Below are 23534 nucleotides of genomic sequence, written 5' to 3'. Positions count from 1 at the left end.
TCTCAGCAAAGGACCAGCATGTTCAAATCTTCGGTGGAGCTGGATTCACTGTCAAGGCTGGTGAAGGGCCTCCGACCCTGAGCCAGGAGGAGGTGAACGCAGCCAGCAGTGCTAGGGTCATGGGACAGGGCCCGGCCTCCAAGGCCTTGCCTCCTCCTTCTTCGCCTTGGAGTCCCCAAGGCAGAAGGCAATGAGGAGGATTCTGGACATTAGCTGGTGAGGTGCTAACTCTTCTGACTGTGGTTGGACCAGAGAAATCTCTGGAGTGGTGGAGAAATGTTCTCTCCCCGCTGACTACTGATACCCACCCCTGGCACTGCACACCGTCCTGGAGCAGGGTGCTCCCCTGTGAGTCTGCCCTGTCCTCACAGCCACCACAAAAGCATCATGCCCATTTTACAGAGCAGAAAACAGAGACCTACAGAACTGATGGGACTTGCTAAGGTCCACACAATTGGCAGGTGGCCGGGCCAGGATATGAACCCAGATCCTTCTGTCTCTAAGGCTAAGACCCTTAGACGTGAAGGGAGCAAAAGCAGAAGCAGTGGGGCCAGGAAGCTGGTGGGGAAATCATCTGAAGGGGACCCCAAGGAACCTGTACCTTGATCGTCAAAAGCATGAGTCAGCTCGTGGCCCACGACGACACCGATGCCACCAAAGTTTAAGGCACTGAAGGGGAGGACACGAAGGTGAGAGTGATGCCATGTGGGGAGGGACCACTGCTTTCCCAGCCTGGAGACACGGCAGAGTCCCGCAGGGCTCCAGCCAGGCCCCTGAGCCAGTCAGAGCCTGGTGAGTCTGCTCTGCCCTGCCTGTGCCCGCTGGACGCCAAGCACTGTGCCAGGTGCTCTGTGGCACCGCACGGTCCTCTTTGGTCATCCCAAAGACTTAGGCCTTGGTAACTAACTCTATAAATGAGCAGACAGAGGTGTGGAATGGTTCAGGCACTTTGCCCAAGGGCCACACAGTCAGCAGAGAGCAGGTCTGGGATTCGGACCCAGGCCTGTGTGGATTTCGTTTCCGAGACAGTGCCCTCACTCTTCCCACCTTCCCAGCTGAGACTGTTCTAGAATGCTGTTAGAGAGGAATTTCCCTATATGTGGCTCCTACCCCCAAGTTCCCACCGTGCAGGGGCTTCCCCGGTCCCGGAGACCCCGGAGGGAAGCACAGGGAGTAAGGCTGTTGTTTCCATGGCAACATCTCCTGGCCGGTGGGACGAGGAGCTCTCAGCGAGGTGGGTGTGCGCGTGGGGTCAGCTGTGGGCCACAGGGCCGGGCTGGGCCCGGGGATCCACTGAGGGGTGTGGGGAGGAGACGGGGCGGGAGCAACAGAAGCATCGCGTACTTGGGTGAAGAGCGGGTGTAGAACGGTGCCTGCAGGATTCCAGCTGGAAACACAATCTCATTCTTGGTGGGCGAGTAGTAAGCGTTCACCATGGGTGGCGTCATGCTCCACCTGCAAGCGAGACACACGGGCAAGCTCAGAGCCTGCTGGGGGAGCGCAGGTGGGGATGGCCCATCTGGAGAGTGTCCAGAGCCCTAAAAGTGTGGATTCCCCTTGACCCCAGGCCCCAGGCCACACAAGCACACAACAGGCCCAGAAACTATTAACTTTAGCCATGTTAGCAAGCGTACAGTGAAATCTTACTTTACGTTTAATTTCATTTCACTGACTATTAAAAATGCTGAGCATCTCAGGACTTCCCTGGTGGTCCAGTGGTTAAGACTCTGCGCTCCCACCGCAGGGGGCACAGGTTCAATCCCTGGTCGGGGTACTAAGATCCCCCATGCCATGCTGCGTGGTCAAATACAAAATTAAAAAAATGTTGAGCGTCTCAGAAAAAAAAAAAGAACAAAATGGACCATTACATACTAAAAAGTCATTACAATCCAGGCTCAAAATGTATTTGTCAGCAGTTTTCAAAGTGTGCTCTGTGGATACCTGACGGGATGGGAATCCCTCAATTCCCTTTCAGGGGTTCTGTGAGGTCAAACTATTTTCATAATAATGTTAAGATGTTATTCGCCTTTCCCATCGTGTAGACCGTTACACTGATGGTGTAAAAGCAACGCTGGGTAAAACTGCTGGAGTCCTAGCTGAGTCAGGCTGGTGGCACCAGCTGTTCAATTGGTCACCGTGTTCTTCACCAGAAAAAAAAAAGTCATTTTCACTTAAGAACATCCTTGATGACGCAGCATAACTATTAACTTCATTAAATCTAGACCCTTGAGTACAAGTCTCTAAATATTATGCATGACCAGATGGGAACAACTCATAAGCATTTCTGTTTTTTTCATGGAACACCATTTGTACTTGAGAGGATGACTGGTGTTTGACAGACATATCCTTGAAAATGAATAGAGTGAACTCATCACCTCAAGGAAAACAACCGACACCGTTTGTTGCCACTGATAAAAATGCAAGGTTTCCAAAAACCTGAAGTTTCAAGCAAAATTTTGAAAAACTGGTATCGGCCACCACAAACTTGACAGCTGCCCAATATTTAAAGACTTCTCTCTGGAGGTCAGCAGTGATATTACCAAAGGTGGATTTTTTTTGATATTCTAAAATGAAGAAGTTACTGTTTGGAAGATATGTGAAATTCAATGAAGCACTGTTTTCCCAATGACCAATGCACGGTGTTACAAAATCACACCGGGGTAAAAGATCCATTCAAAGCGCAAGACAGACCGATGGATTTCAGTGTAAAAGAGTATGAAAAGTTTATGAATATGGTTTCGGAGGGCGGTGCAACTAAACTTTAAGAAAGTTACACCTGTCGCGTTTTGGTACAGTATCAGCGAAGGATGTGCACATGTATCAAAAAGCCTGTTCAAAGGTCCCTCCCTTTTCTAACTACATGTCTGTGTGAGGCTAGAATTTCTTTATTCCTATCTTTTCTTTTTTTTTTTCGGCCACACCGCATGTGGAACATCCCCAACCAGGAACTGAACCTGTGTCCCCTGTACTGGAAGCGTGGAGTCTTAACCACTGGACCACTGGGGAAGTCCTAGAATTTCTTTATATATTTCAAAACAATATATTGTAACAGAATGAAGGCAGAAGCAGATGTGAGAATCTGGCTGTCTTCTATTAAGCCAAACATTAAAGAAATTTGCAAAAAGTAAAACAATACCTCTCTTCTCAATAAATTAAAAAAATTGTTCTTTTTCATAAAATTTTCAGAAAAATCAATATAACTCCCATAGGGCTTCCCTGGTGGTGCAGTGGTTAAGAATCTGTCTGCCAATGCAGGGGACACAGGTTCGAGCCCTGGTCTGGGAAGATCCCACATGCCACGGAGCAACTAAGCTCGTGCGCCTCAACTACTGAGCCTGCGCTCTAGAGCCTGCAAGCCACAACTACTGAGCCCATGTGTCACAACAACTGAAGCCCGCGTGCCTAGAGCCCGTGCTCTGCAACAAGAGAAGCCACTGCAATGAGAAGCCTGCACACTGCAACGAAGAGTAGCCCCCGTTCGTCACAGCTAGAGAAAGCCCGCGTGCAGCAACGAAGACCCAACGCAGCCAAAAATAAATAAATAAAATAAATTTGTTAAAAAAAATATATATATATAACTCCCATAAACAAAAAAGCTTTTGGGGATTCAATGATTTTAAGAGTGTAGAAGGGGCCCTGATGGTAGATAGTAATGAAACACTTGGCTTCCAAATGGTTTTTCTGGTGGGAAGGGCCAGTGGGGAGTGGAGTGAGACAGAAAGGATATTTTCTCCAAGAGCCTCGACAGTCACTATGTCTCCTCCAGTAAGTCCCACAGAGATGTATTAAGGGGTGGGTATATTAATGAGTAGGAGACTAACTTTAGATGGAAAATTTTAAGCTAAATTAAAAGACTTCAAATAAATTCACAACACTGGGGCAGTGCCTGTGCCTTATTCTGGAGATCAAAAACCACCTTCTTGTACTTTTATGGGGAGCCCTGGTTGAAGACAACTCAAACCCCTGTTGTCCACAAGAGGGAGCCAGAGGCAAAGAAGTTGCTTTCTCTTTTCTCTAAGATTTACCCTGCAAAATGTTTTAGGCATGGAGGGAGTTTAGTCTGAGAACTAGTACTAGGCGGATTACATCTGAGTTTTCTAGGAGGCTATTAAGCTCCTCCCATCCTATCTACAGATAATGAAGCAAAGGCTCCGAACGCTGAAGTGGTGGAGCTGGGTGGTGTTGCCAGGCCTGCTCAACTCCAGGGACGAAAGCTCCGTCTGGCAACAGGCTGGGCTCTAAGGGCACACAGACTCGGGCTGATCTCAGCTCCCGGCTTCTGAGCGGGGTAACAGCCACCCCCGCTCCTCAGAGGGCCCTCGTGACAGTCACATCCCGCACCCTGCTCGTGCTGAAGGAGAGCTGGGCCCCCATACCTGCCTGCAGGAGCCCGTGCCCTCCCAGCGAGGCCCGGGGACTCACTGATCTCTGTTGGGCGCTTTCCGGAGCTGGTCGGCAGTGACCCTCCATGAGAAGTTGAAAAACCGCATGGCGTTCTCGAAGTAGAGGTCTGGAACCGCGGTGTACTGGACAGGCGGGAGCAAGCCACAGGGTCAGAGCCCACTCAGGTCCCTGAACGCAAACCGTGTCTTCTAAAACCGAGGAAACTGAGACCCCATGCAGTCAGGGGGCTGGTCCGCAGGGCAGAGACTAGAACGGAGGGCTCAGAGCTGCAGGCTTGGGCTCTACCCTTGGCCCTCACCCTGCTGGGGCCTGCCCCCGCCCCCCCTGCCCCCCCCTTCCAAGGACACACCAAGAGCTTCACCCAGGGCCACCCAGCACCCAACAGTGTCTCAAGGCACCAGGAAGCCCCTGCGGCCGTGCCAGGGCCTTAGGTGGGAAATATGTCCAGTGAGGTCCAGAAGTTTCTGCGATGATGGACATGTTCTACACCTATGTTGTCGGATACGGTCGACAGCAGCCACATGTGGCTTCTGAGCATTTCAAATGTGGCTACTGCAACCTTTTAACTTAATTATTTAATTCATTTTGATTTTAATTAATTAGCCATCTGTGGCTAGTAGCTACCACGCTGGCCAGCACAGAGCTCATAAATCCAGCTGGGATCTGTGAAACCTCAGGGGACAGGCATTACTGCACACCTTCCTCACCACTCAGCCCGGCCTTTCAGCTCTTGCCAGGGGCAAGGTTCTCCCTTAGATCTGCTCTAGGACTTTTTGGCTTTACATCAGGGCTCTGGTAAAATGCTAGGCCCTTGGGGTCATGACTCCAATTCTGTGGGGTCTGCCTGGGCTGTCTCCAGGAGCCCCTCGTCTTATACCATGATACCCTGGAGCATCTAAAATTACTCTCAAGGAAAAAGGCTGCAGAATGAGTCCCATATTCTCAGAAGTAGTTTTAATATTCTTTGGTTTTAAATATAACCATGATGAGCGGTTATTACCATTTCTAAAATGCCTGAATTCACAAATTTCAATTATAAGGTATAAAACTTTATCTTTCGGGGCAGAAGCACAATCCGTTTAAAGGAGTGATTTGCCCAAAGGTCTAACCACCAGGGATGTATCAACTACGCTTGTTGCCTAAATTAAGCTTAAACGTGCACTTGGGATTTATTCTTCCTCTTTCCCATTAGCATTTCGAAGTCCGAATGAGAGGTCCAGGTTTCTCTGGGGAGGTTGGGGAGAAGCCTGGGGATAGGAGGCAACTCGGGGGGCTGGGAGGTGTATGAGGGGTTCCACTCTGTACTCCACCCCCTGATGCTTTAGGGACACCGATTCTCTCTACACCTTCTAGGATCTGTTTTCCCCCATTATTTCCCACTCATTCAGTAGAGCTGACTGTGCTGTACTGGTCATTGACTGCTAGCGGCTCTGGGGAGGTGGGGGTCACCGGCTGGCCCGGGAGAGGAAGGAGCAGATAACGGTTCCTTAGTTCGCGGTCCATGCCCAAACCCCACACCACATCATCTCCAGATGTCTTGACAGTCATGGTGCCTCCAGCGGCCCACCCAGACCCAGCCTCTGCCCTTTCCCAAGCGGGGTCCCCATGGGTATTCAGGAATGCAAGGGGGCAGGGTGGGAGCCACTCACATCACTGAACACTTTGTCCAGCTCCTTGGGGTCCATGATAAAGTTGGGGTAGCCTATCATGTTGTAGATCGCATCCGCCTGGGCAGGAGAGACACAGAGGACAGTGAACGCCCAGCAGTGCTCTGTGGGTGCCGGGCTCAGGGTCTGGGTCAAGGGGAAACGGCCCAGCTCCTCCCATCTCAGAGCTTTCATGTCCCTTCCTCTTGTCTAACTTCCACTTATCCTTGGGGTCTCTGCCTAAATGTCATGTCCCAAGGGAAGCCTTCCCTGGTCACCACCCCCTGCTGGGCTGCATCTCATCCATGGTCACACCTCCCTTGCACACTTAGCACAGTTTGTTTTCATACAGTCGTTAATCCGATCATGTGTTCAAGGCTGTCCCTCCATCGTGCTGGACTTTCCACCTCCTGAACGCAGGACAACAACCGTGCTGCACTCATTGGATAAAACTAGTCCCTTCTTCATCCACCCTCGTCTCTCTGAGGCTGCTGCCCTCTGTGCGGGACCCCTCCCAGCACCCGTCCAGCCTCACCTTTTCCTTGGCTGATTTCCGAGTGTCTTCATCCATCCACTTCAGGGTGCTCAGGCTCTCTTCAAACGCCTTCTTGATCTCCAGGATTATCTCGCTGGCCTGAGAAGACAGCAGCTGAACCAGTCAGGTCTGGGCACTGGACTTGCCTAAAGGCAGTGGGCATCCCAGGGAGAAGGATGACGCCAGGCCAGAGACTCAACTCAGATCCTGGCTCGAGGCCTTGTGCTCCAAGGTGCTGGGCTAAGGAGGGGGGCCACAGCCATGTTCCCCCCAACTCGTTCCTCTGAACACTAACATCCTGTGAGATGAGACTGGACTTCTGTAAACAGGGCTCCCTGGTCAAATACACTCAGGGCAAGCTTTGGGAACATTGGAAAAGTCTCTTTGCTGCGGGACTTTTCAGAGCCTTTACTGGGTACCAGGCGCTGCAACTCTTTTTAGAGATGCCAGAATATGTAGCTGTTCTCAGATGTACTGGACCACAGAATTCCTTTCTGATGGACTGGGCTTTAAAATCTAGAGAGGTCGAGTTCCGAGGAGCGGTTTCAGAAATGCTCTGCTTGGGCTGGAGATGAATGGCTGCTTTTGAGGGTGATAACGTCGAGAGCAGACCCGGAGACTGAAGACTCTAGGGCAGGGGAAGGTGGAGTCGGGCAGCAGAAAGAGCAGAGGGACTGATGGCATCAGCCACTAACAGGTAGGTCATGGTCAGTCACGTAATAGATTTGAGTCTCAGTTTGCTAACCTCTGACTGCAAATAATATCTATGCAGTTAAAGTTAGAAATAAAAGTGGTACCAACGACGTAACAGCTACCATTTACTGACCCCTTCTTCTGTGCCAGGTGCCCTCTTGTGTGCACTATGTCATTTCGTCTCCACTGGCAGGATGGACACTCCCACTTCCATGTTCACGGAGTGAGATTATCCCAAGTCACCCAGCCAGGAAGAGGTAAAGCCAGGATCTGAGCTGGGGCCTGGCTGTCTCCTGGTGCTCAGCCATGAGGTTCCTCTGTCCGTCACCCCTCGAGGTCAGGGTGTTCTGTCAACATTACATCTCTGGGTCCTGCCTGCCTCTGGGAGGTGGAGATGGCTGGAATAACCTGGCCGGGCTGTGGTGAGGGTTACGTGAGCTACTACAGATAAAAGTGCCTGGTACCCGATCATAGCAACTATTGTGCATAACTCAGATTATTCAAGGCTTTAGAAAACAGGACCTTGGAGTTAAAGCTGGAGCCCTGGCCTGGGGTAGGGAAGGTCCAGAGCAGACCAGAGCGTGGGCTGTCAGGCTCGTGAGGGGCCATCGCAGGAGTGATGTCACAGCCTGTGTGCACAGGGAGACACTTACTATGTTCTTGCTGTCCTCGGCGAAGGTCGCTTTGACGAACATGGGGCCCAGGGCGAAGCCCAAGGTGTTCTCTGTGTCACTCACGCAAAACTTCCAGCGAGGAAGACAGGTCTGGAAAACACAAGTCAGAGAGGTTACTTGGCCCCCATCCTTCTTCCCAACCCCTGTCTGTCTGGGAGGTAGCACCAGCTAGGCCCGTGCTCCTGTCCAGAACTTGAGGGAGACCTTTTCTGACCCAGTGGAAGTTATTTTAGGCACTGGACCAAGAGGCCACGGGAGAGCCCTAATCACCGGCATCTACTACTTCCTGCAGAGCACTTCACAGATGCTGATGGTATCCTCCGGAGCCATCAAAATGAACCTGGGAGCCTGATGAGGAAACAGATACTCAGCAAGGGGAAACCGCTGGTCCAGAGGCCCCCAGCCACCGGAACTCTCAGGTGCCTGATTCCACACCCCACACCCCTCCTGGAAGAGGATGAGGATCCTGGTGGCAGAGAGCCTTGGGCAGTTAACTTTCTACCCCCCGGTGAGGCGCTAGCTTCAGCCCCACTTGCTCCCCTGCCCTGGCAGCCTTTGGGGACAGTCCGTATGACCACAAGTGGTGGCCCTGCTCACATAAACCCCTGTGCTGCAGAGGAAGCCCAGTCTTCTTAACCCTGAAGAGCAGGTGGTAAAAACCACCCAGGCTCAGGGTAGCCTGCTTCATAATAGCCATCAACTGAAAACAACACAAATGCCCATCGACAGGCAGATGGATAAACAAAATGTGGTATTTTTATACAACAGCACACGACTTGGAAACAAAAGGGAAGGAACAACTGATGTACACAACATGGATGAATTTCACAGCTGTTTTGCTGAGCAAAAGAAGCCCGCACAGTTGTGTGGTCCCATCTACGCCCACCTCTGGGGATGCTGGGTCGGGGAGACTGATGGGAATGGCGGGCAAGGGACCCTCCTGTGCAGAGCACGCTGGACAAATGGCTGATGGAAATGTTCTCTGTCTTGATTGGGTTGGTGGTTACAGGAGTGATTTCATTTGTCAAAACTCACTAACCTGTATACTTAGTGTATACATTTTATTGTGTGTAAATTACACCTTTTAAAAAATTTTCTTAAAGGCAAGAAGGAAGAAAGGAAGGAAGAAAAAGGCACTCCAGCCTTCGCTAAGTTCTTTTTTTTTTTTTTTGCAGTACACGGGCCTCTCACTGTTGTGGCCTTTCCTGTTGCGGAGCACAGGCTCCAGACACGCAGGCTCAGCGGCCATGGCTCACGGGCTCTGCCACTCCGCAGCATATGGGATCTTCCCGGACCGGGGCACGAACCCGTGTCCCCTGCATCGGCAGGCGGACTCCCAACCACTGCGCCACCAGGGAAGCCCCTCTAAGTTCTTTTAAACTCTCCCAGCCGTGTGTCCACTTGGCCGCCCCTCTCCTCCCCCCAACCCCACCCACTGCTCTTCCTCAGCTTCAAAGCCTACAGCTGGACACGGGCTGTACCCGGATCTGGCGGAGCCTGACCCCACAGGAGGTTGGGCCCAGGGGGATTCTAACTCCTGGGCTCTGTGGGGGCTCCAGGCTGGGATGGCTGAATCACGGACTGATTCTTATTGTCTTCTCAGGGGGTTCTTCGCGTAAACCCGTTCATTCACGCACGCGTTCATTAACTCACACAGCCAGTGTTCTCTGAGCAGTTCTGCTGTGCCCTGACTGTGCTAGGTCTTGCCCTCTGGGCTCAGTTGAAATGCCCAGAACATTCGGGGGAGAGACAGGTGCATAAAAAGCGTAACAGCATCAGCAATAGTAGTAAATGTTTAGTAAGTGTTTACTGGGTGTGGGGCCCTACCCTGCAGAATCCTCGCTGTTAACCCGACGAGGCAGGTACCCTCTGTGCTCCTTTCTGCAGGTGAAGAACACGGTGTGCAGTATGGTAGCCTTCACAGCAGACTTTGCAGGGATTCCCTCATGTAATCCCAGACAACCCTCTGGTAAATAGGGCAGTGATGAGTTACCCCTTTTTACAGATGGGAAGACTGAGCTCCCTGATCCAATGAAGTGATTTGCCCAAGGCTGTATGGTTAGAGGAAGCATTGCAAACTCAGAACTTCTGACCCAAAGCTCTGTGCTATTACCTCCCTACGAGGATGGGCACCTGGATGCTCTATAAGGCTTTACAAATTAAAAGTGTTTTCCCAAATGGAGGCCATTCCCAAGGGTCCTGTGAGATGAGGTCAGGGATGATCCCAAACAACAGATGAGAAAACTGAGGCTCAGAGAGCCTGGGAGACCACGTGTTCAGGGGACAGAGTCCCTGCCTTGTCGCGTCTGTGACCCAGGCGCTCACCCAGGGCTGGTCCAAGATAGTAGCAGGTGGGGCAGGAAGGAGGGCAGGGCAGCCAGCTCTTCCCCTGGCCCTTCTCTGCGGGCCCAGGGTGGCCTTCGTGGCTGAGCAAGCCCCTCTTGTCAGGAGCAGGGATTGTTCCCAGCCTCCCTCTCCCTCTGTCCCCTTCCTGCCAGAGGTGGGTGTACAAGGGGAGGGAGAGACAGAACTTTCCCCAGGATCAACTCCGGGGCCCACATGCTGCCATCCTCTGCCAGTCCTCATCTGGCTCTGCCCACTGCCCTGGACTCTGGGAGGGGCTGCAGGAGCAGAGTCCACCTGGCGCCAGCTCTGCTCGCCCCCTGGGGTCTTGCTAGCTGCGGTCCTGGGCGTGGGCAGGGTGTGCCGGGGTAGGGGGGCTTGGCGCTCCAGCCTCCACTGCTCTGTGGCTGGGGCACCTCCTAGCTGCCTGCAGGGGTCCCGGCTTGGTGTATCCCCTCAGCACGTGAGGACTGATCGGTTTCTCTCAGCCCCCTCAGCAGACATGGGGGCCTGGGGCACAGACCCCATCTCAGTGTCTCCGTACTGGGCTCAGAGTCTGGCACATGGTGTCAGGGCGTCAGTGAACATGCACTAGCTGGCCATGTGAACGACACAATGACCTCCACTTCCTTGGGGAGGTGGAAGTAGCTGGAGGGCAGGGGTCACAGTGGGGCAGTTAAAGCTGGTGAAGGGACTTCCCTGGTGGTCCAGTGGTTAAGACTCCAGGCCCCCAGTGCAGGGGGCCCGGGTTTGATCCCTGGTCGGGGAACTAGATCCCACATGCGTGCCGCAACTAAGAAGCCCACATGCCGCAACTAAAAAAAAAGATCCCGCGTGCCTCAACTAAGATCCCGCGTGCCTCAACTAAGACCTGGCACAGCCAAATAAAGATAAATAAATAAGTACTAAAAGATAAAATAAAATAAAATAAAGCTGGTGGAAACCACCTGGTCTGGGGCTTGGGAGGATAATGGTATCAGTGGACACTCGTGTCGTACTTACCGTGAGTCAGGGGCTGCTCCAAGGGTTTTACATTTATGGTGAAGAAGTAGTATTATTGGGGGGGGGGTCCCTGTGTGAGAGGGGGCTGATGATCATACCCACCTTGCAGGGATGTGACAGTCACATGAGTTACACAAGGAAAGCCTTATCACCATCACCATTGAGAAGGAGTCGGAAGGGAAAGCCCAGAAGCCACCTTTTGCTGTAAATTAGCTAAATCACTGAGAGTCCTCTTTACACTTGAAGACGGTGTAATCACCTCTTCCTGGAAACTTCTGCCCACCCCTGGCTGGCTTAGGTCCCCTCCTGTGCGCCCAGGGACACCATGGTGGATCCCTTCAGTGGCCCTCTTCATCCTCTGCCTGTCGTCTACCTCCCTCGAGAGTTCTAGGGCCTGGCGCACAGCAGGTGCTCACCTTCTTAGTCCCGTACATGACTTCCATGAACTTCTCGTCGGCGTCCTGGAAGCGCTGATCGAGGAAGGAGCTTGTTTTCCGCACCAGGTTCCAGATCATGTAGTTGTTCAGCAGGCTGGGGCAAGAAGATGACAGACAGGCTCAGAAGTGCCCCAGGTTGGACGCCCAGCAGCATTCCCCCCACTGGCCTCTAGGGGGCGCTCACGGAGATGCACCCTGGATGCTGTGTGGTACTGGGCTGAAGAAGGGAAGGAGTGGCCATTTCCAATGCTTGGGGAAGACCCAGCCAGAAGGCCAAAGATGGGAAAGGGGGCCTAAGAATCGGAGGGGAAGGAAGGAAGCTCTGGCCAGCCAGGCCAAGTTCTCTATGAATGAGAGCTCTCACTGCCCCCATCCCCAGGGCACAGAGAACCATCTGTGGCTGGTGTCACCTTTGCAAACAAGTCACCTTCACACATAGATATAGTGTTCACTATGGTGAACATCCAGCCTCAAACTGGAACCAACCTGAAAGTCTGACAAGTGGGGAACAGTGAGTAAATAATCATATTTATACTTGACGGAATATTATGTAGCCATGAAAAATGAGACCTGCAGAGGGTCTGGGACAACATGGGGAAGGTGCTTATAGTAAAGGTCAAGGGAAAAGCAGACTATACACGTGGTCACGATGATGGCGAAAAAAGGAACCATGTATTAGAAAATCCACCTCTTGCTCTCTCTCTCACATACCTGCTTCTCTCTACAAACACACATACACACCCCATAAGATCAACATGAGTGTTTTGGGTAATTTGAATTTTTTTCTGTAGTTAAAAACATTTCTGCAACAAATCTTTACAATTAAAAAATCACAGGACTTCCCTGGTGGTCCAGTGGTTAAGAATCTGCCTTCCAATGCAGGGGACGCAGGTTCAATCCCTGGTCGGGGAACTAAGATTCCACATGCCGGGGGGCAACTAAGCCTTCGCGCTCTAGAGCCTGCATGCCACAACTAGAGAGCCCGTGTGCCACAACTAAGACCTGACGCAGCCAAATAAATAAATAATTTTAAAAATTATTTATTATTTTTGGCTGCGTTGGGTCTTCATTGCTGTGCGTGGGCTTTCTCTAGTTGCGGCGAGCGGGGGCTACTCTTCATTGTGGGGCGCGGGCTTCTCATTGTGGTGGCTTCTCTTGTTGCGGAGCACGGACTCTAGGTGCGCGGGCTTCAAGAGTTGTGGCACACGGGCTCAGTAGTTGTGGCTCGCGGGCTCTAGAGCACAGGCTCAGTAGTTGTGGCACACAGGCCTAGTTGCTCTGTGGCATGTGGTATCTTCCCGGACCAGGGCTCAAACCCGCGTCCCCCTCCACTGGCAGGCGGACTCCTAACCACTGCACCCCCAAGGAAGCCCACTAAATAAATATTTTTAAAAAATCATAAATATTAACTAAATTATTAGCTAACATTTACTGAGTCCCATTCAGTGTCAGGCACTGTGTTAAAATACTTCACACAGATTATTTCACTCAGTTCTCTGTATTTGTATCCCCATTTTATGGATGAGGAAAATGAACCCGAAAAAGGGAAAGAAACATGCCCAAGGCTACCAAGCTGGCGGGCGGAGGAGCCTGGGTACCCTGCAGCCTCTCACAGAAGCCAGCCCAGGGCCCATGTTCCTAGTCAGTGTGGCCCCCGTCCTGGCTGAGGAGAGGGGCCGTGTGTGACCAAGAGGCTGCCCATGAGAAGCCCATCCCAGGTGGCCGGGTGCCCTTACCATTTGTCTGTGATGTTGATGAGAGTGGAGACCTGGCTCAGGTACTCTTTGTCATAGACGACTATAGGCTCGGATTCGTTGATCTCCACGGGGTAGAAGATGGTGTTGAGGAAGGGCAGCCAGTTGATGGCGGGCGCCAAGGCCTGGAAGGGAAGCAGACAGCATGACTCTGGCTGGGCTGCTTCTCCTCAGAGCCCAAGACTCTAGGTCGTTCTTCTGAAGAAGGCGCCATCAAGCCCTCACCGCAGACAAAGCAAAGAGCTGGGCGCTGGCTGACGGTGCACTGGGCAGATGTGATGTCAAACCCAGGCTGGCTGACTGTTGTCAGAGACGCTGTACGTATAGAACTGTAAGGCACCAAACACCAAACTGTAACTCGAAATGGAATAAGAGGAGACACAGTGACAGCAGCGGCAGCCACTGTTGGTCAAGCCCCTCCAGTGCCAGGGGCCACCATCAGTGACACACATCTTCTCTCAGTTGGACCTCATGACAAGCCTAGGCGGTAGGTACCATTATCCCCATTTTACTGATGAAGAAACTGAGCCTTAGAGGGGTCTGCAATGGATGTGTGTAGAATCCGGAGCCAACTGCCTGGGTTCATACGCTTACTAGCTGTGTGACCTGGAGTAAGTGGATGAGCCCCTCTGTGCCTCGGGAATCTCATCTGAAAAGTGAGGCTCGTCATCATAAAACCCACCCCACAGGGTTAGTGTGAGAATTACACAAGTAATCCTGTCTGTTCCACTCAACATGTGGTCCTGTAACATCAACTGGATTCTATATGATCAGTCTTCTGCACGACTGGTAACTACAAGAATAACAGCAGTAGAGTGCATAGAATTCTCTATGCACAGGAGGTCTTTCTCAGGCATGGGATCTGGAAAAGCAAGCATAGGAGGATAACCTCAGCAAGAGAGGAAAAGCCCTCAGCTCAGCCCATGCCCACACAGGAAGCCAGTCAGCTCTATTTTAAGATAATTTAAAAGGAGCACCTGCACACAACCCTCCCCACAGAGGCACATGCCACTTTGCATAACTCTCAGCTCCCAGAGGGCTGCACTTGCCCTTGGCCCGCCTAACGGCAGCCCCACTGCATAGAGCTCCCATCTGTCTATCTTCGGGGTCTCCGTGTCCACAGCCAGGAGTTCCATTTCTCACCAGGCAGCCTCCAGCCATGCAAGCTATTTCTCAAGGTTCCAATTACTGTCTGGTGAGTGTTTTGATGACCAAGTGGCACAACTTTAAAAAAAAATTGTGGTAACATAAAATTTACCACCTTAGCCATGTTTAAGTGTACAGTTCAGTGGCATTAAGTATAATATATTCACGTTGTGCAACCATCACCACCATCCATCCACAGAGTTCATCTTGCAAAACTGAGACTCTGAATCTATTAAAAATAACTCCCCCCATCCCCCTCCCTCAGCCCTAGACAACCACCATTCTACTTTCTGTCTGTGAACCTGACTACTCTATGTACCTCATCTAAGTGGAACCATGCAGTCTATTTGTCCTTGGGACTGGCTTATTTAACTTAGCATAATGTCCTCAAGTTACACAACTTTTGAATGGACTGCTCTAGTCCTATTTTCCCCATATGTTCTGTTGTTTTTAGTTCTTTTCAGTCCTGTACTTTTACAGGATGCAAGGTTTTTCAGGACTGCATATACTGTGTTACAGCAAAAACGCCTGTAACGTCAATGGTATCTGGCATTTAGCAAGCAATCAATGTTAGCTATTATAATCATTGATGAGCTATTGTAATCATTGCTCAAAGTCTCCCAAGAGTGGTCCTGGGACTGATTCCAAATTCTGTTCTTTGTTCCCTTGAAAACGGGCAAAATGTAAGACAAATAAAGGAAGCGAGAGATGCCTTATAAATGGCCTTCATACAGGAAGATCAATTAAGAACGTAAAATCAATCTGTGACATCGATGAATCTGTAACCTGCTGGTAAATACTTATGATGTCCTCAGTGACAGAGGCAGCCATAAAAACCTCCCACTTGACAGTCTCTCTGGTTTTAAAGGGCAGCTCAGCTGCTGGGGAACAAGGACCTCAAAGGACTGAGGAGGGCAGGTCCCGTGGGCAGTGGTGTGCTGGTAAACATTTAACAACTGGCTCTCAGTGATGCCGGATAATTTGCATTCCCACCATGACCTACTGCAAACTACCCACAGAGTTGGGAAGAGCTGTGCCCAGTGGGCCCCAATACATCCCCATCTGCCTGGCACCAAGGTGAGCTGGGAAGAGCCCTGTTTTGGAGAAGACCTAGGCTGGGGTCCCCATCATGAACCAGCTCTGGACCTCAAGTCACTTTGCAGCCTTTCTCTCAAATGGAGACAAAAATCCCTACCCAGGTGGCGCAGTGGTTGAGAGTCTGCCTGCCAATGCAGGGGACACGGGTTCGAGCCCTGGTCTGGGAGGATCCCACATGCCGCGGAGCAACTGGGCCTGTGAGTCACAACTCCTGAGCCTGCGCGTCTGGAGTCTGTGCTCCGCAACGAGAGGCCACGACAGTGAGAGGCCCGCGCATCGCGATAAAGAGTGGCTCCCGCTCGCCACAACTGGAGAAAGCCCTCGCACAGAAACGAAGACCCAACACAGCCAAAAATAATAAATTAATTAATTAATTAAAAAAAAAAAAAGCTGACGCAGCCACAGATAAAATAAAAATAAATTTAAAAAAAAATCCCTGCCAAGGGTGGGCTACTCTGTGCCTCTCAGGACAGCTTATACAATAAATCGAGCTTCTTTTTTCCCGTAGCTTGTCCATTCCTCCCTCTCTTCCTGGCAAGAGCTCCTTAAGCAGGTGACCTCTGGGGCTCCCCATCAAATTTCTGTGGCTGCAAAACTTGAAGGTGTCCAGGTGAGATGGTCAGACAGGGCTCAACACTTAGAGCCACCTGACAGTGTGACCTGCTGGCAAAGTCCCCCGGGAAAATCGCCAAGTTTACAAAATGTCGCTGTTTATACAATTAACAAGAGCTTCATAAACTGCAGGTGATTGGAACTCTCTGATCAGGGTACAGATACAGGTGATGATAAATCCCCGTATACTTAACACAAGCCTGTTCCTTTTGCGAGAGCAGATGTTCTGTGCAGGTAAATTCCCACAACTCTGAAACAGCGCATGTTGAATACCAGGATTTTCACATTTTCAATCTTTACTGATTTAGTGAACACTTAACTTAAACCCGAGTGCCTGGGTCCATCTCCATGGAGACGGCTGTTTTAACCAACCAGGACATTCCACTTGTGACTCAAAGCCTTTGGGGCACACAGATGAGCTCTATTTTCCACACCCGCAGCCAAAGAGCACTGCTGGTCACCAAGCACCCAGCTCAAGTAGGCTTGCAAACTGGGAGAGGAACGAGGATGCTCCCAAGCTCTATCTCAGCTGAAGAATTTAGAGCAGAGGATGGGGCTCATTCCCAATCAATTTTTGGTGTGGAAGGTCCTAGAAAGGAACAGGAAGGTCCTCAAGCCCCTAGAGAAGCAACAGAAGGATGTTGGATTCATGGGTCTGAATTCAGACTCTGCTGCTGGGGGCTTGCCTGGAACCGCCGTGTATTCCTAGAACCACACTGTGAAAGGCTGGGGCGCCTTTCCCTGAGCCTCCTGGAGTCTGGGAAGAACACCAAATTTCCAGATACCAGGGAACAAAAAGACATTCTCTGTCCAAGGGTGGAATGAATCAAACTGGTTTAGGGCTGGGGACGTGGGCTGTCATCACCGATGACACAGGAATAATACTAAGATCGATTACTGTAATATGTTCGAATTGCATGTCAGTTTACAAGATGAGAACTCATCCTTTGCCTTATCTCACCGTCATGCAACCCCATGGGCAGGGCAGGCCGATTCTCATCCAGGACACCAGGCTTCAGGGGTCCAGGACTTCTTTAAACACTAGATATAATTTTTTTATACGTAACCATGCCCATTTCTCCTGGGAGACGCGCCACAGTTTTCAACCTGTCCTCAAAGAATTCTGTGACTTAAAGTTAAGAACCACTGCCCCTTATGAGGGCAGGGGCTGTCCCTCATTTGTCTCTCTGTTCTGCAACGGAGCAGGTGTAAATGAGCAAGCAAAGCCCATTTTACAAGGAAGGAAACCGAGGCTCAAAGAGGGGGTTATGTGACTTGCCCAAGGCTCACGGTGGGCCTGGGCCAGAGCAGTCTTCTGACTCCAAGCCCAGGACTCACACAACTCCAGGCTGCTGCCTCTGCTAAAATCCTCCCCACCCTGGGAGCTCTGTAGCTGGGAGGGAGGAAAGCCTTTCCTTGCTTGGTTGGAAGAATAGAGCAAAAGCAATGGTGAAAAGACATCTAGGGGCAGAGCCTGGAAGCCACGCTGGGGCAGATGTGCCCAGGGCTACTGTGCTTTCTCGGCCACTCTCGGGCTGTCAGTTGCCTTCGTGGCCATGCATGGGGGAGAGGGACTGCTGGAGCCCTTCTGGGCTGAGAACTGGGCAGCTGGAGCAAACCAAATCATGTTGCACAAACAGCATCTTCCTCGACTTCCTGGCCTCGGAGCGGAAAAACAGTGCCAGATGGTGCCCAGCACAGGCTGCTGATCTCCATAACAATCCACTCAGCACCACTCCCCCTGATGCCAGCTTCTCTGGGGACCTAAAGGGCAGCTGGCACCCAGAAGGAGGCCAGGCTCTCTTGCCCTCATCCCCAGCCTTTGTGTGGGCTGCACCTCCGCCTGGGACACTCAGTCAGCCTGGCCCCTGCTCTCTTATTCATTAGACTCACCCTCCCTGACTTAGCTCTGCCCCTGGCCCCAGTGCCCTGCTTCTTCTGCCCAAAGCACTCGGCAACGAGACTGAGCTTGTTTCCTCGCTGGTGTCCCTTACTCGCCTGGAAGCACGTCAAGAGAAAGGCCCCAAGGTAGCCCCACAGACACCTGTTGGAGGGAAGGATGGAGAGAGAAAAAGGGGTAGGGACCTAGGTGTTCTTCCCTAAAGCAGCAGAGATGAGCCAAACTCTAATGGATGGGCAGGACTCGGCTGGGCAGAGGAAGAGTGAAGCCTCAACACAGGTGGCCTGAACATCCTTCCGAGCAGGGAAGCACGGCCTAGCCGAGCATTCCTGGGCGATGGCAGGAAACAGGAAGATTGACTAAGGCCATTCTGCTGATTCCTCTGCGACCCCAGAGCCTGGGGGAAGGCTGGACACCAACATGCCACGAACTGGAAAGAAGGAACCGGCAGGCAATCAACTCACTACCTGCAAGTCCCAAGCAGCCACCAGGGGGCAGGCTTTGATAGAGGCTGACCTACAGAAGAGCCATCGACTTCTCAGATGGGTACACCCAGTGCAGAGGGCGTCTGACCCCAACCCTGTTACAGCTCCAGGAGGTCACCAGGGGTCGTGGTCAAAAGCAGAGCTCCAGTGAGCCAAGCCTGAGTCCAGGTCCCAGCTCCCCTGCCACCTAGGAGCCTAGAGGCCTTGAGCACATCACCTAACCTCCCGGCTCGGAAAAGGGAGGTGACATCAGAACCCAACCTTCACGTTTATTGTGCACCAGGCTTGATGTACTTGAGCTTGAGAGACTGGAAATGCCCGGTCAATGTGAGCCAATATTATCACGACCACAGAGTCTCCCCAGGTAGCTGCGGTTGCAGAAAAGCAGCCTGGCGTAGGGCAAGAGACTGGCTTTGGCTGGTCTCCGGCTGTGTGGCCTTCAGCAGGCAACTCTAATTCCCTAAGCCTCAGTTCCGTCTGTGAACTGGGGACAACGACCATCCCTGCTTCATGCGGTTGTTCTGAGGGTCTGGTGAAGGGGGTGTAAACACCCCAGTCTAGTGCCCTCCATCCTGAATTCTGGGGTGCCTCAGCCTCCGCGTCAGCAGAGCTCAGCTACCTGCAGTTCAGCTGCTGTCACTTTGTGGTAGAGGAGCTCCTCGTCCCGGCGCTTCTCCTGGGGGATGGTGATGTTGGCCAGCGCTGTCTCAAAGTCCAGGATCTGCTGCATCTGGGACCGGATGGTGTCCTCGTCCCCTCCGCCCAGCAGCTTTCCCAGCTGGACCATGTAGTTCAGGTATCCCGTCAGCACCTGTGGGACCCAGCACCCCCCATCCGTCAGTGGCTGCTACCCACTGCCCACTGGACAAGGGGGGCAGGGTGGGGCAGGCCAGCTGCGGCCCCGCGCAGGGAGCCAGGGGGCTGGGGGGTTTCACCCAGGATACCCGCTGGAAACCAGCTTCAAGAATGGTTTTGGCAGTGCACTCCTTCACTGGTTCCCCATGGCCCTCAGGATAAAGCCCACAAAGGTCCCGAAGTGGGCTGGTCCCTGCTGTCCCAGCCCATACTCCCTCCTGGACGCTCATCACATGGAAGCCACCAATTGGGCCATCGCTCAATTATTGGAACGCACTTCTGATCCACCCTGCTCTACCAGGCCCCCAGATTTGAATTAGGTCTCCAGGTTACTTTCTCAGCTCACCCTTCCCTTCTCACAATTTATCATCATGCCTCTAATCGGGTGGTTAGTTACTTAACATCTGCCTCCCCTCCTAGACTCGAAGCCCCATGGGGCAGGGACCAAGCTGGTCTTGTTCACCACTGTCTCCCTAGCATCAGGCACTTGGTAGCCACTTGCTCAACACAGTGGGTGGAATCATGAATGGACAGTCAACCAACTTCAGGCCAGGTCTCCCTGGGACATCACAGGAGGCAGCCAGGGGGAGGGAAAGGTGTGGGCTTTGGAGTTAGCGGATCTGGATGAGAATCTCAGCCTCACCACTGACGACTAGCTGTGTGACCTTGATAAGGTCACTTAGCATCTCTGAGCCTTATTTCCTCCTCTGTAACAGGCCAGGTAAAAATAATGTCCATGTGACACATAAGGCGAATGAAGTTCAGAGATGTTCAGTACCTGCAGGGTTACTGGGAAGGCCAGAGGTGATGTGTGTATAAGGTGGTGGGCGTTATCACTGCCTCGCTCTAGAATGGGGACAAATGACACCTGTCCCCTGTGCCCACGGTGCCTGAATATGGAAGAGCCTTACTCTAGAATGGGGACAAATGATACCCCTCCCCTGCCAGGGACTGCCAGGTAAGGGACACCTCTATGCTCCTCTAGCTTCAAAGACCTGCAGAGGTGTGTACACTGAGGGAACACCGAGGGGGATGAACCATGGAGAGAGGTGGTCTGGGCGGGAGCCACTCTCTAAAGAGGCACACCTACCTTCTCATTCTCGGTTTTGTTCAGGTAATAATCCCTCGAGGGTAAGCCCAGGCCAGACTGGTCCACCTAAAGAGAAATGCGGGGGTGAGAGGGGATCTCCCATTGCACTCGCACACCTGCGCACGCACACCTGCACGCAGTCTCCGTTTGCTCCAGGGACGGCAGGCACATGGCGGTCATGAGCAGCTCAGGCCCCAGCAGCAGCACAAGCTGGTAGCCGAGGCCATCCCTGGGATGGGCCCCCCAGCGAGGGGACAGACACATGTCGGGCTACATTCCTTCCCACACATGTGGTCAGCCATGGGGATTTGGGGCCCTTCTGAAGGTCAGACGGAACCACCCTCCTCTTTAAACTCCTTCTAGGCTTGGCAGAGCACTTATGCTTCATTAAACCCTTCCCAAGGTGGTGAGCAGTCCAGAGCCACTCACGGCTGTGTCACCTTGGGCAAGTTGCTGAACCTTTCTGATCCTCAGGTTCTTTACCTGGAAAATAGGAGAACTATCTAACCCACAGAGCTGGAATGAGGATTCAAGGAGAGAGTGCCAGTGAGGGCCTTGTTGGGTGCTGGGCAGGCAGGGAGGGTCAATCCCTGATAGCTCCTATCAGAGCCTTGGGCCACACCTTGACATACCTAGAGTAGGTATTGCTATAGTTCATTTGACTGACAAGGAAATTGCATCTCAGAGAGGCTGAGGCACTTGCCCGTGGTCACGCAGTGAGTGAGTGGCAGAGGTGGGTGGGAACTTAGCCTTCAGGAGGCCCAACCCGGGTTTCTCGCTCCTGCCTCTGAGGGTGGGCAGAGCAGGGCTGGGGTCCCCTGGGTGTGCTGGTGCTCAGTCTGGGGCAGGCTCTGGCAGGAAGAGGCGGACTCAAAGCTATTCCGAGCAGAGCCACAAAGGCCAGAGACTGAGCTGGGGTGACCGGGAGGTGCCTCCAGCTGTGCCCAGGACTTGACATCACTCCTGGGACCCACAGTAACCAGTCAGAACCCCAAAGATTCACCTGTGCTGCAGTGGCCCCCACCTACCCAAGGAAGGCAAGCCTGCCCTTTCACAACTTTCCTGCAAAAATCTCACAGTCGGGAGCCTCCAGAAATAACCAAGCTCAGAAACCAGAAGCCTGTCGCCCAAGGGGTGCTGCTTGCTAAACTCAAAACAGGCCCTGGGGTCAGGCCCAGCCCTCTCCCCCGGCCTCTCACCTGGATCACATTGCTGCTGGAGTTCTTAGAGTCAGCGCTGACGTAGACGGAGAAGAAGGGCGAGGTGCGGTAGTGGGACGTCACCACCTGCAGCGTGCCCTGGAAGTTGTTCTTGTCCCAGGGCCCCGTGATGTTCCAACCCCCGAGCTGTGGGGAGGGAGGGGGGCCGGGGAGGGGATGAGCGGGGTCGGGGGGAGACTGGGTGTGGATTCTGACTCTGCTGCTGACTTGCTCTGTGACCCTTTGCATTCCTCTGACCTCTCTGAGCCTCAGGAGTAAATGAAAGGGCTGGTCTGTCTTCCTTCTTTTTTTCTTCCTCTCTCTCTTCCTCCCTCCCCCCTCCCCCTCCCTCCCTTCCTCCTTCCCTCCCCCTCCCCCTCCCCCTCCCTTCCTTCCTTCCTCCCTCTCTCTGTCTCTCTCTCTCTTCCCCCCTCCCTCCCTCCTTTCCCTCCTTCCTTCCTCTCTCTCTTTTTCTTCTGGCCGTGCCATGTTGTGCAGCTTGTGGGATCTTAGTTCTCTGACCAGGGATTGAACCCACGCCCCCTGCAGTGGAAGCGCAGAGTCCTAACCACTGGACCTCCAGGGAAGTCCCTGGTCTGTCTTCATTAGGGGTTTCTGACCAGTCATGAAAACATATGGCGGCTGCTCCCTAGGTAGCTGGGGATGGGGAATGGGAAGGAGAATTTTCCTGTACTCTGTTCACTTCTGCGTACTCTATCACATGAATGTAATTCCTATTAAAGCAGAAATTCAATTGTGCCTATCAAAAAAGGGTCCTTATTCTTTAAAAGGTTGGTGAGTTAAGGTCTATCAGAGTTTCTCTCCGAGTTGGGATGCTTTTCATCTCCTCAGTCTTCCCCGGTTGGGCACGTGCTGGCACGTGAGGCCTGTGCCAGCGAGGAGGGGCTGTCCCGTCCCGGATGCCCACAGCTCCCCACCCGGCTGCAGTGCCTCCCCTGAGCCCACCTAGGAGGCGGGCCTCCGGGGAGCAGCAGTTCCCCCGAAAACACCCACGGCCACCCTTCTGTGTGCACTGGGCAGTGCGGCCAGCCTTGGGCGCCCCCCCGACCCCCAAGTCCATCCAAGGCTGACTGGAAGGTGCCCAGGAAGAAGACCCATTCTGCTCAGGGTGACAGGGGGCCCGGGTCACGGTGGCCCTCCTCACAGGGAGGGCTCTGCTTCTGATCCCAGACTTTCTGTTGGTCCTTCCAGAACACACCCCTCCTCACACACAAACATGCTCCCTGAGGAAATGGAAGTAGCAACGTAGAGAAACATCTTCCCTGTAAATAGGGCCCTTGTCCCACTCACAGACGCCCAGAGACATATACATGTGACAGACAGCCCCACATAAATACATATAGACATTCCCACCTACACAGAGATGTGCACGCACACACACACATACACACTCACTCAGACAATCTGACACACGTCAGCAGACAGACAGACTCCATGATCCAGCTGGTCAAGGTGGCTGGAGGTGTGAGGTGGCTGGGCCCTGGTGGCAGCTGAGAGCTGGGGCAGAAGCCAGGGGCACAGGCTGGTGGCAGGGGCAGGAGGAGATGGGGGGTACGGGGCAGGGGCAGGAGGAGATGGGGACAGGGGACAGCAGCAGGAGGAGATGGGGGGCAGGGGGCAGGGGCAGGAGGAGATGGGGG

General features: G+C 52.7%; 1 protein-coding gene across 6 annotated transcripts in view; it reads right to left on the bottom strand.

The window, feature by feature from the left end:
• ECE1 (endothelin converting enzyme 1) overlaps positions 1-23534 on the bottom strand; it is a 113596-nt gene that overhangs the window by 5861 nt on the left and 84201 nt on the right. For all 6 annotated transcript variants that reach the window (XM_029230680.1, XM_029230682.1, XM_029230678.1 and 3 more), the window contains 11 exons: positions 21874-22020; positions 20675-20740; positions 19349-19540; positions 13471-13613; positions 11714-11828; positions 7932-8042; positions 6586-6684; positions 6054-6131; positions 4423-4526; positions 1345-1455; positions 602-669 (listed from right to left, as the gene is read on the bottom strand). In XM_029230680.1, the coding sequence (XP_029086513.1) occupies positions 602-669; positions 1345-1455; positions 4423-4526; positions 6054-6131; positions 6586-6684; positions 7932-8042; positions 11714-11828; positions 13471-13613; positions 19349-19540; positions 20675-20740; positions 21874-22020 (1234 nt within the window). The remainder of the gene's footprint in view (positions 1-601; positions 670-1344; positions 1456-4422; positions 4527-6053; positions 6132-6585; positions 6685-7931; positions 8043-11713; positions 11829-13470; positions 13614-19348; positions 19541-20674; positions 20741-21873; positions 22021-23534) is intronic.

The sequence above is a fragment of the Monodon monoceros genome, unplaced genomic scaffold, assembly GCF_005190385.1.
Source record: "Monodon monoceros isolate NGI ecotype Baffin Bay Population unplaced genomic scaffold, NGI_Narwhal_1 Super_Scaffold_18, whole genome shotgun sequence".
NCBI lineage: Eukaryota > Metazoa > Chordata > Mammalia > Artiodactyla > Monodontidae > Monodon > Monodon monoceros.
This window is presented reverse-complemented; position numbering and strand designations above follow the sequence as displayed.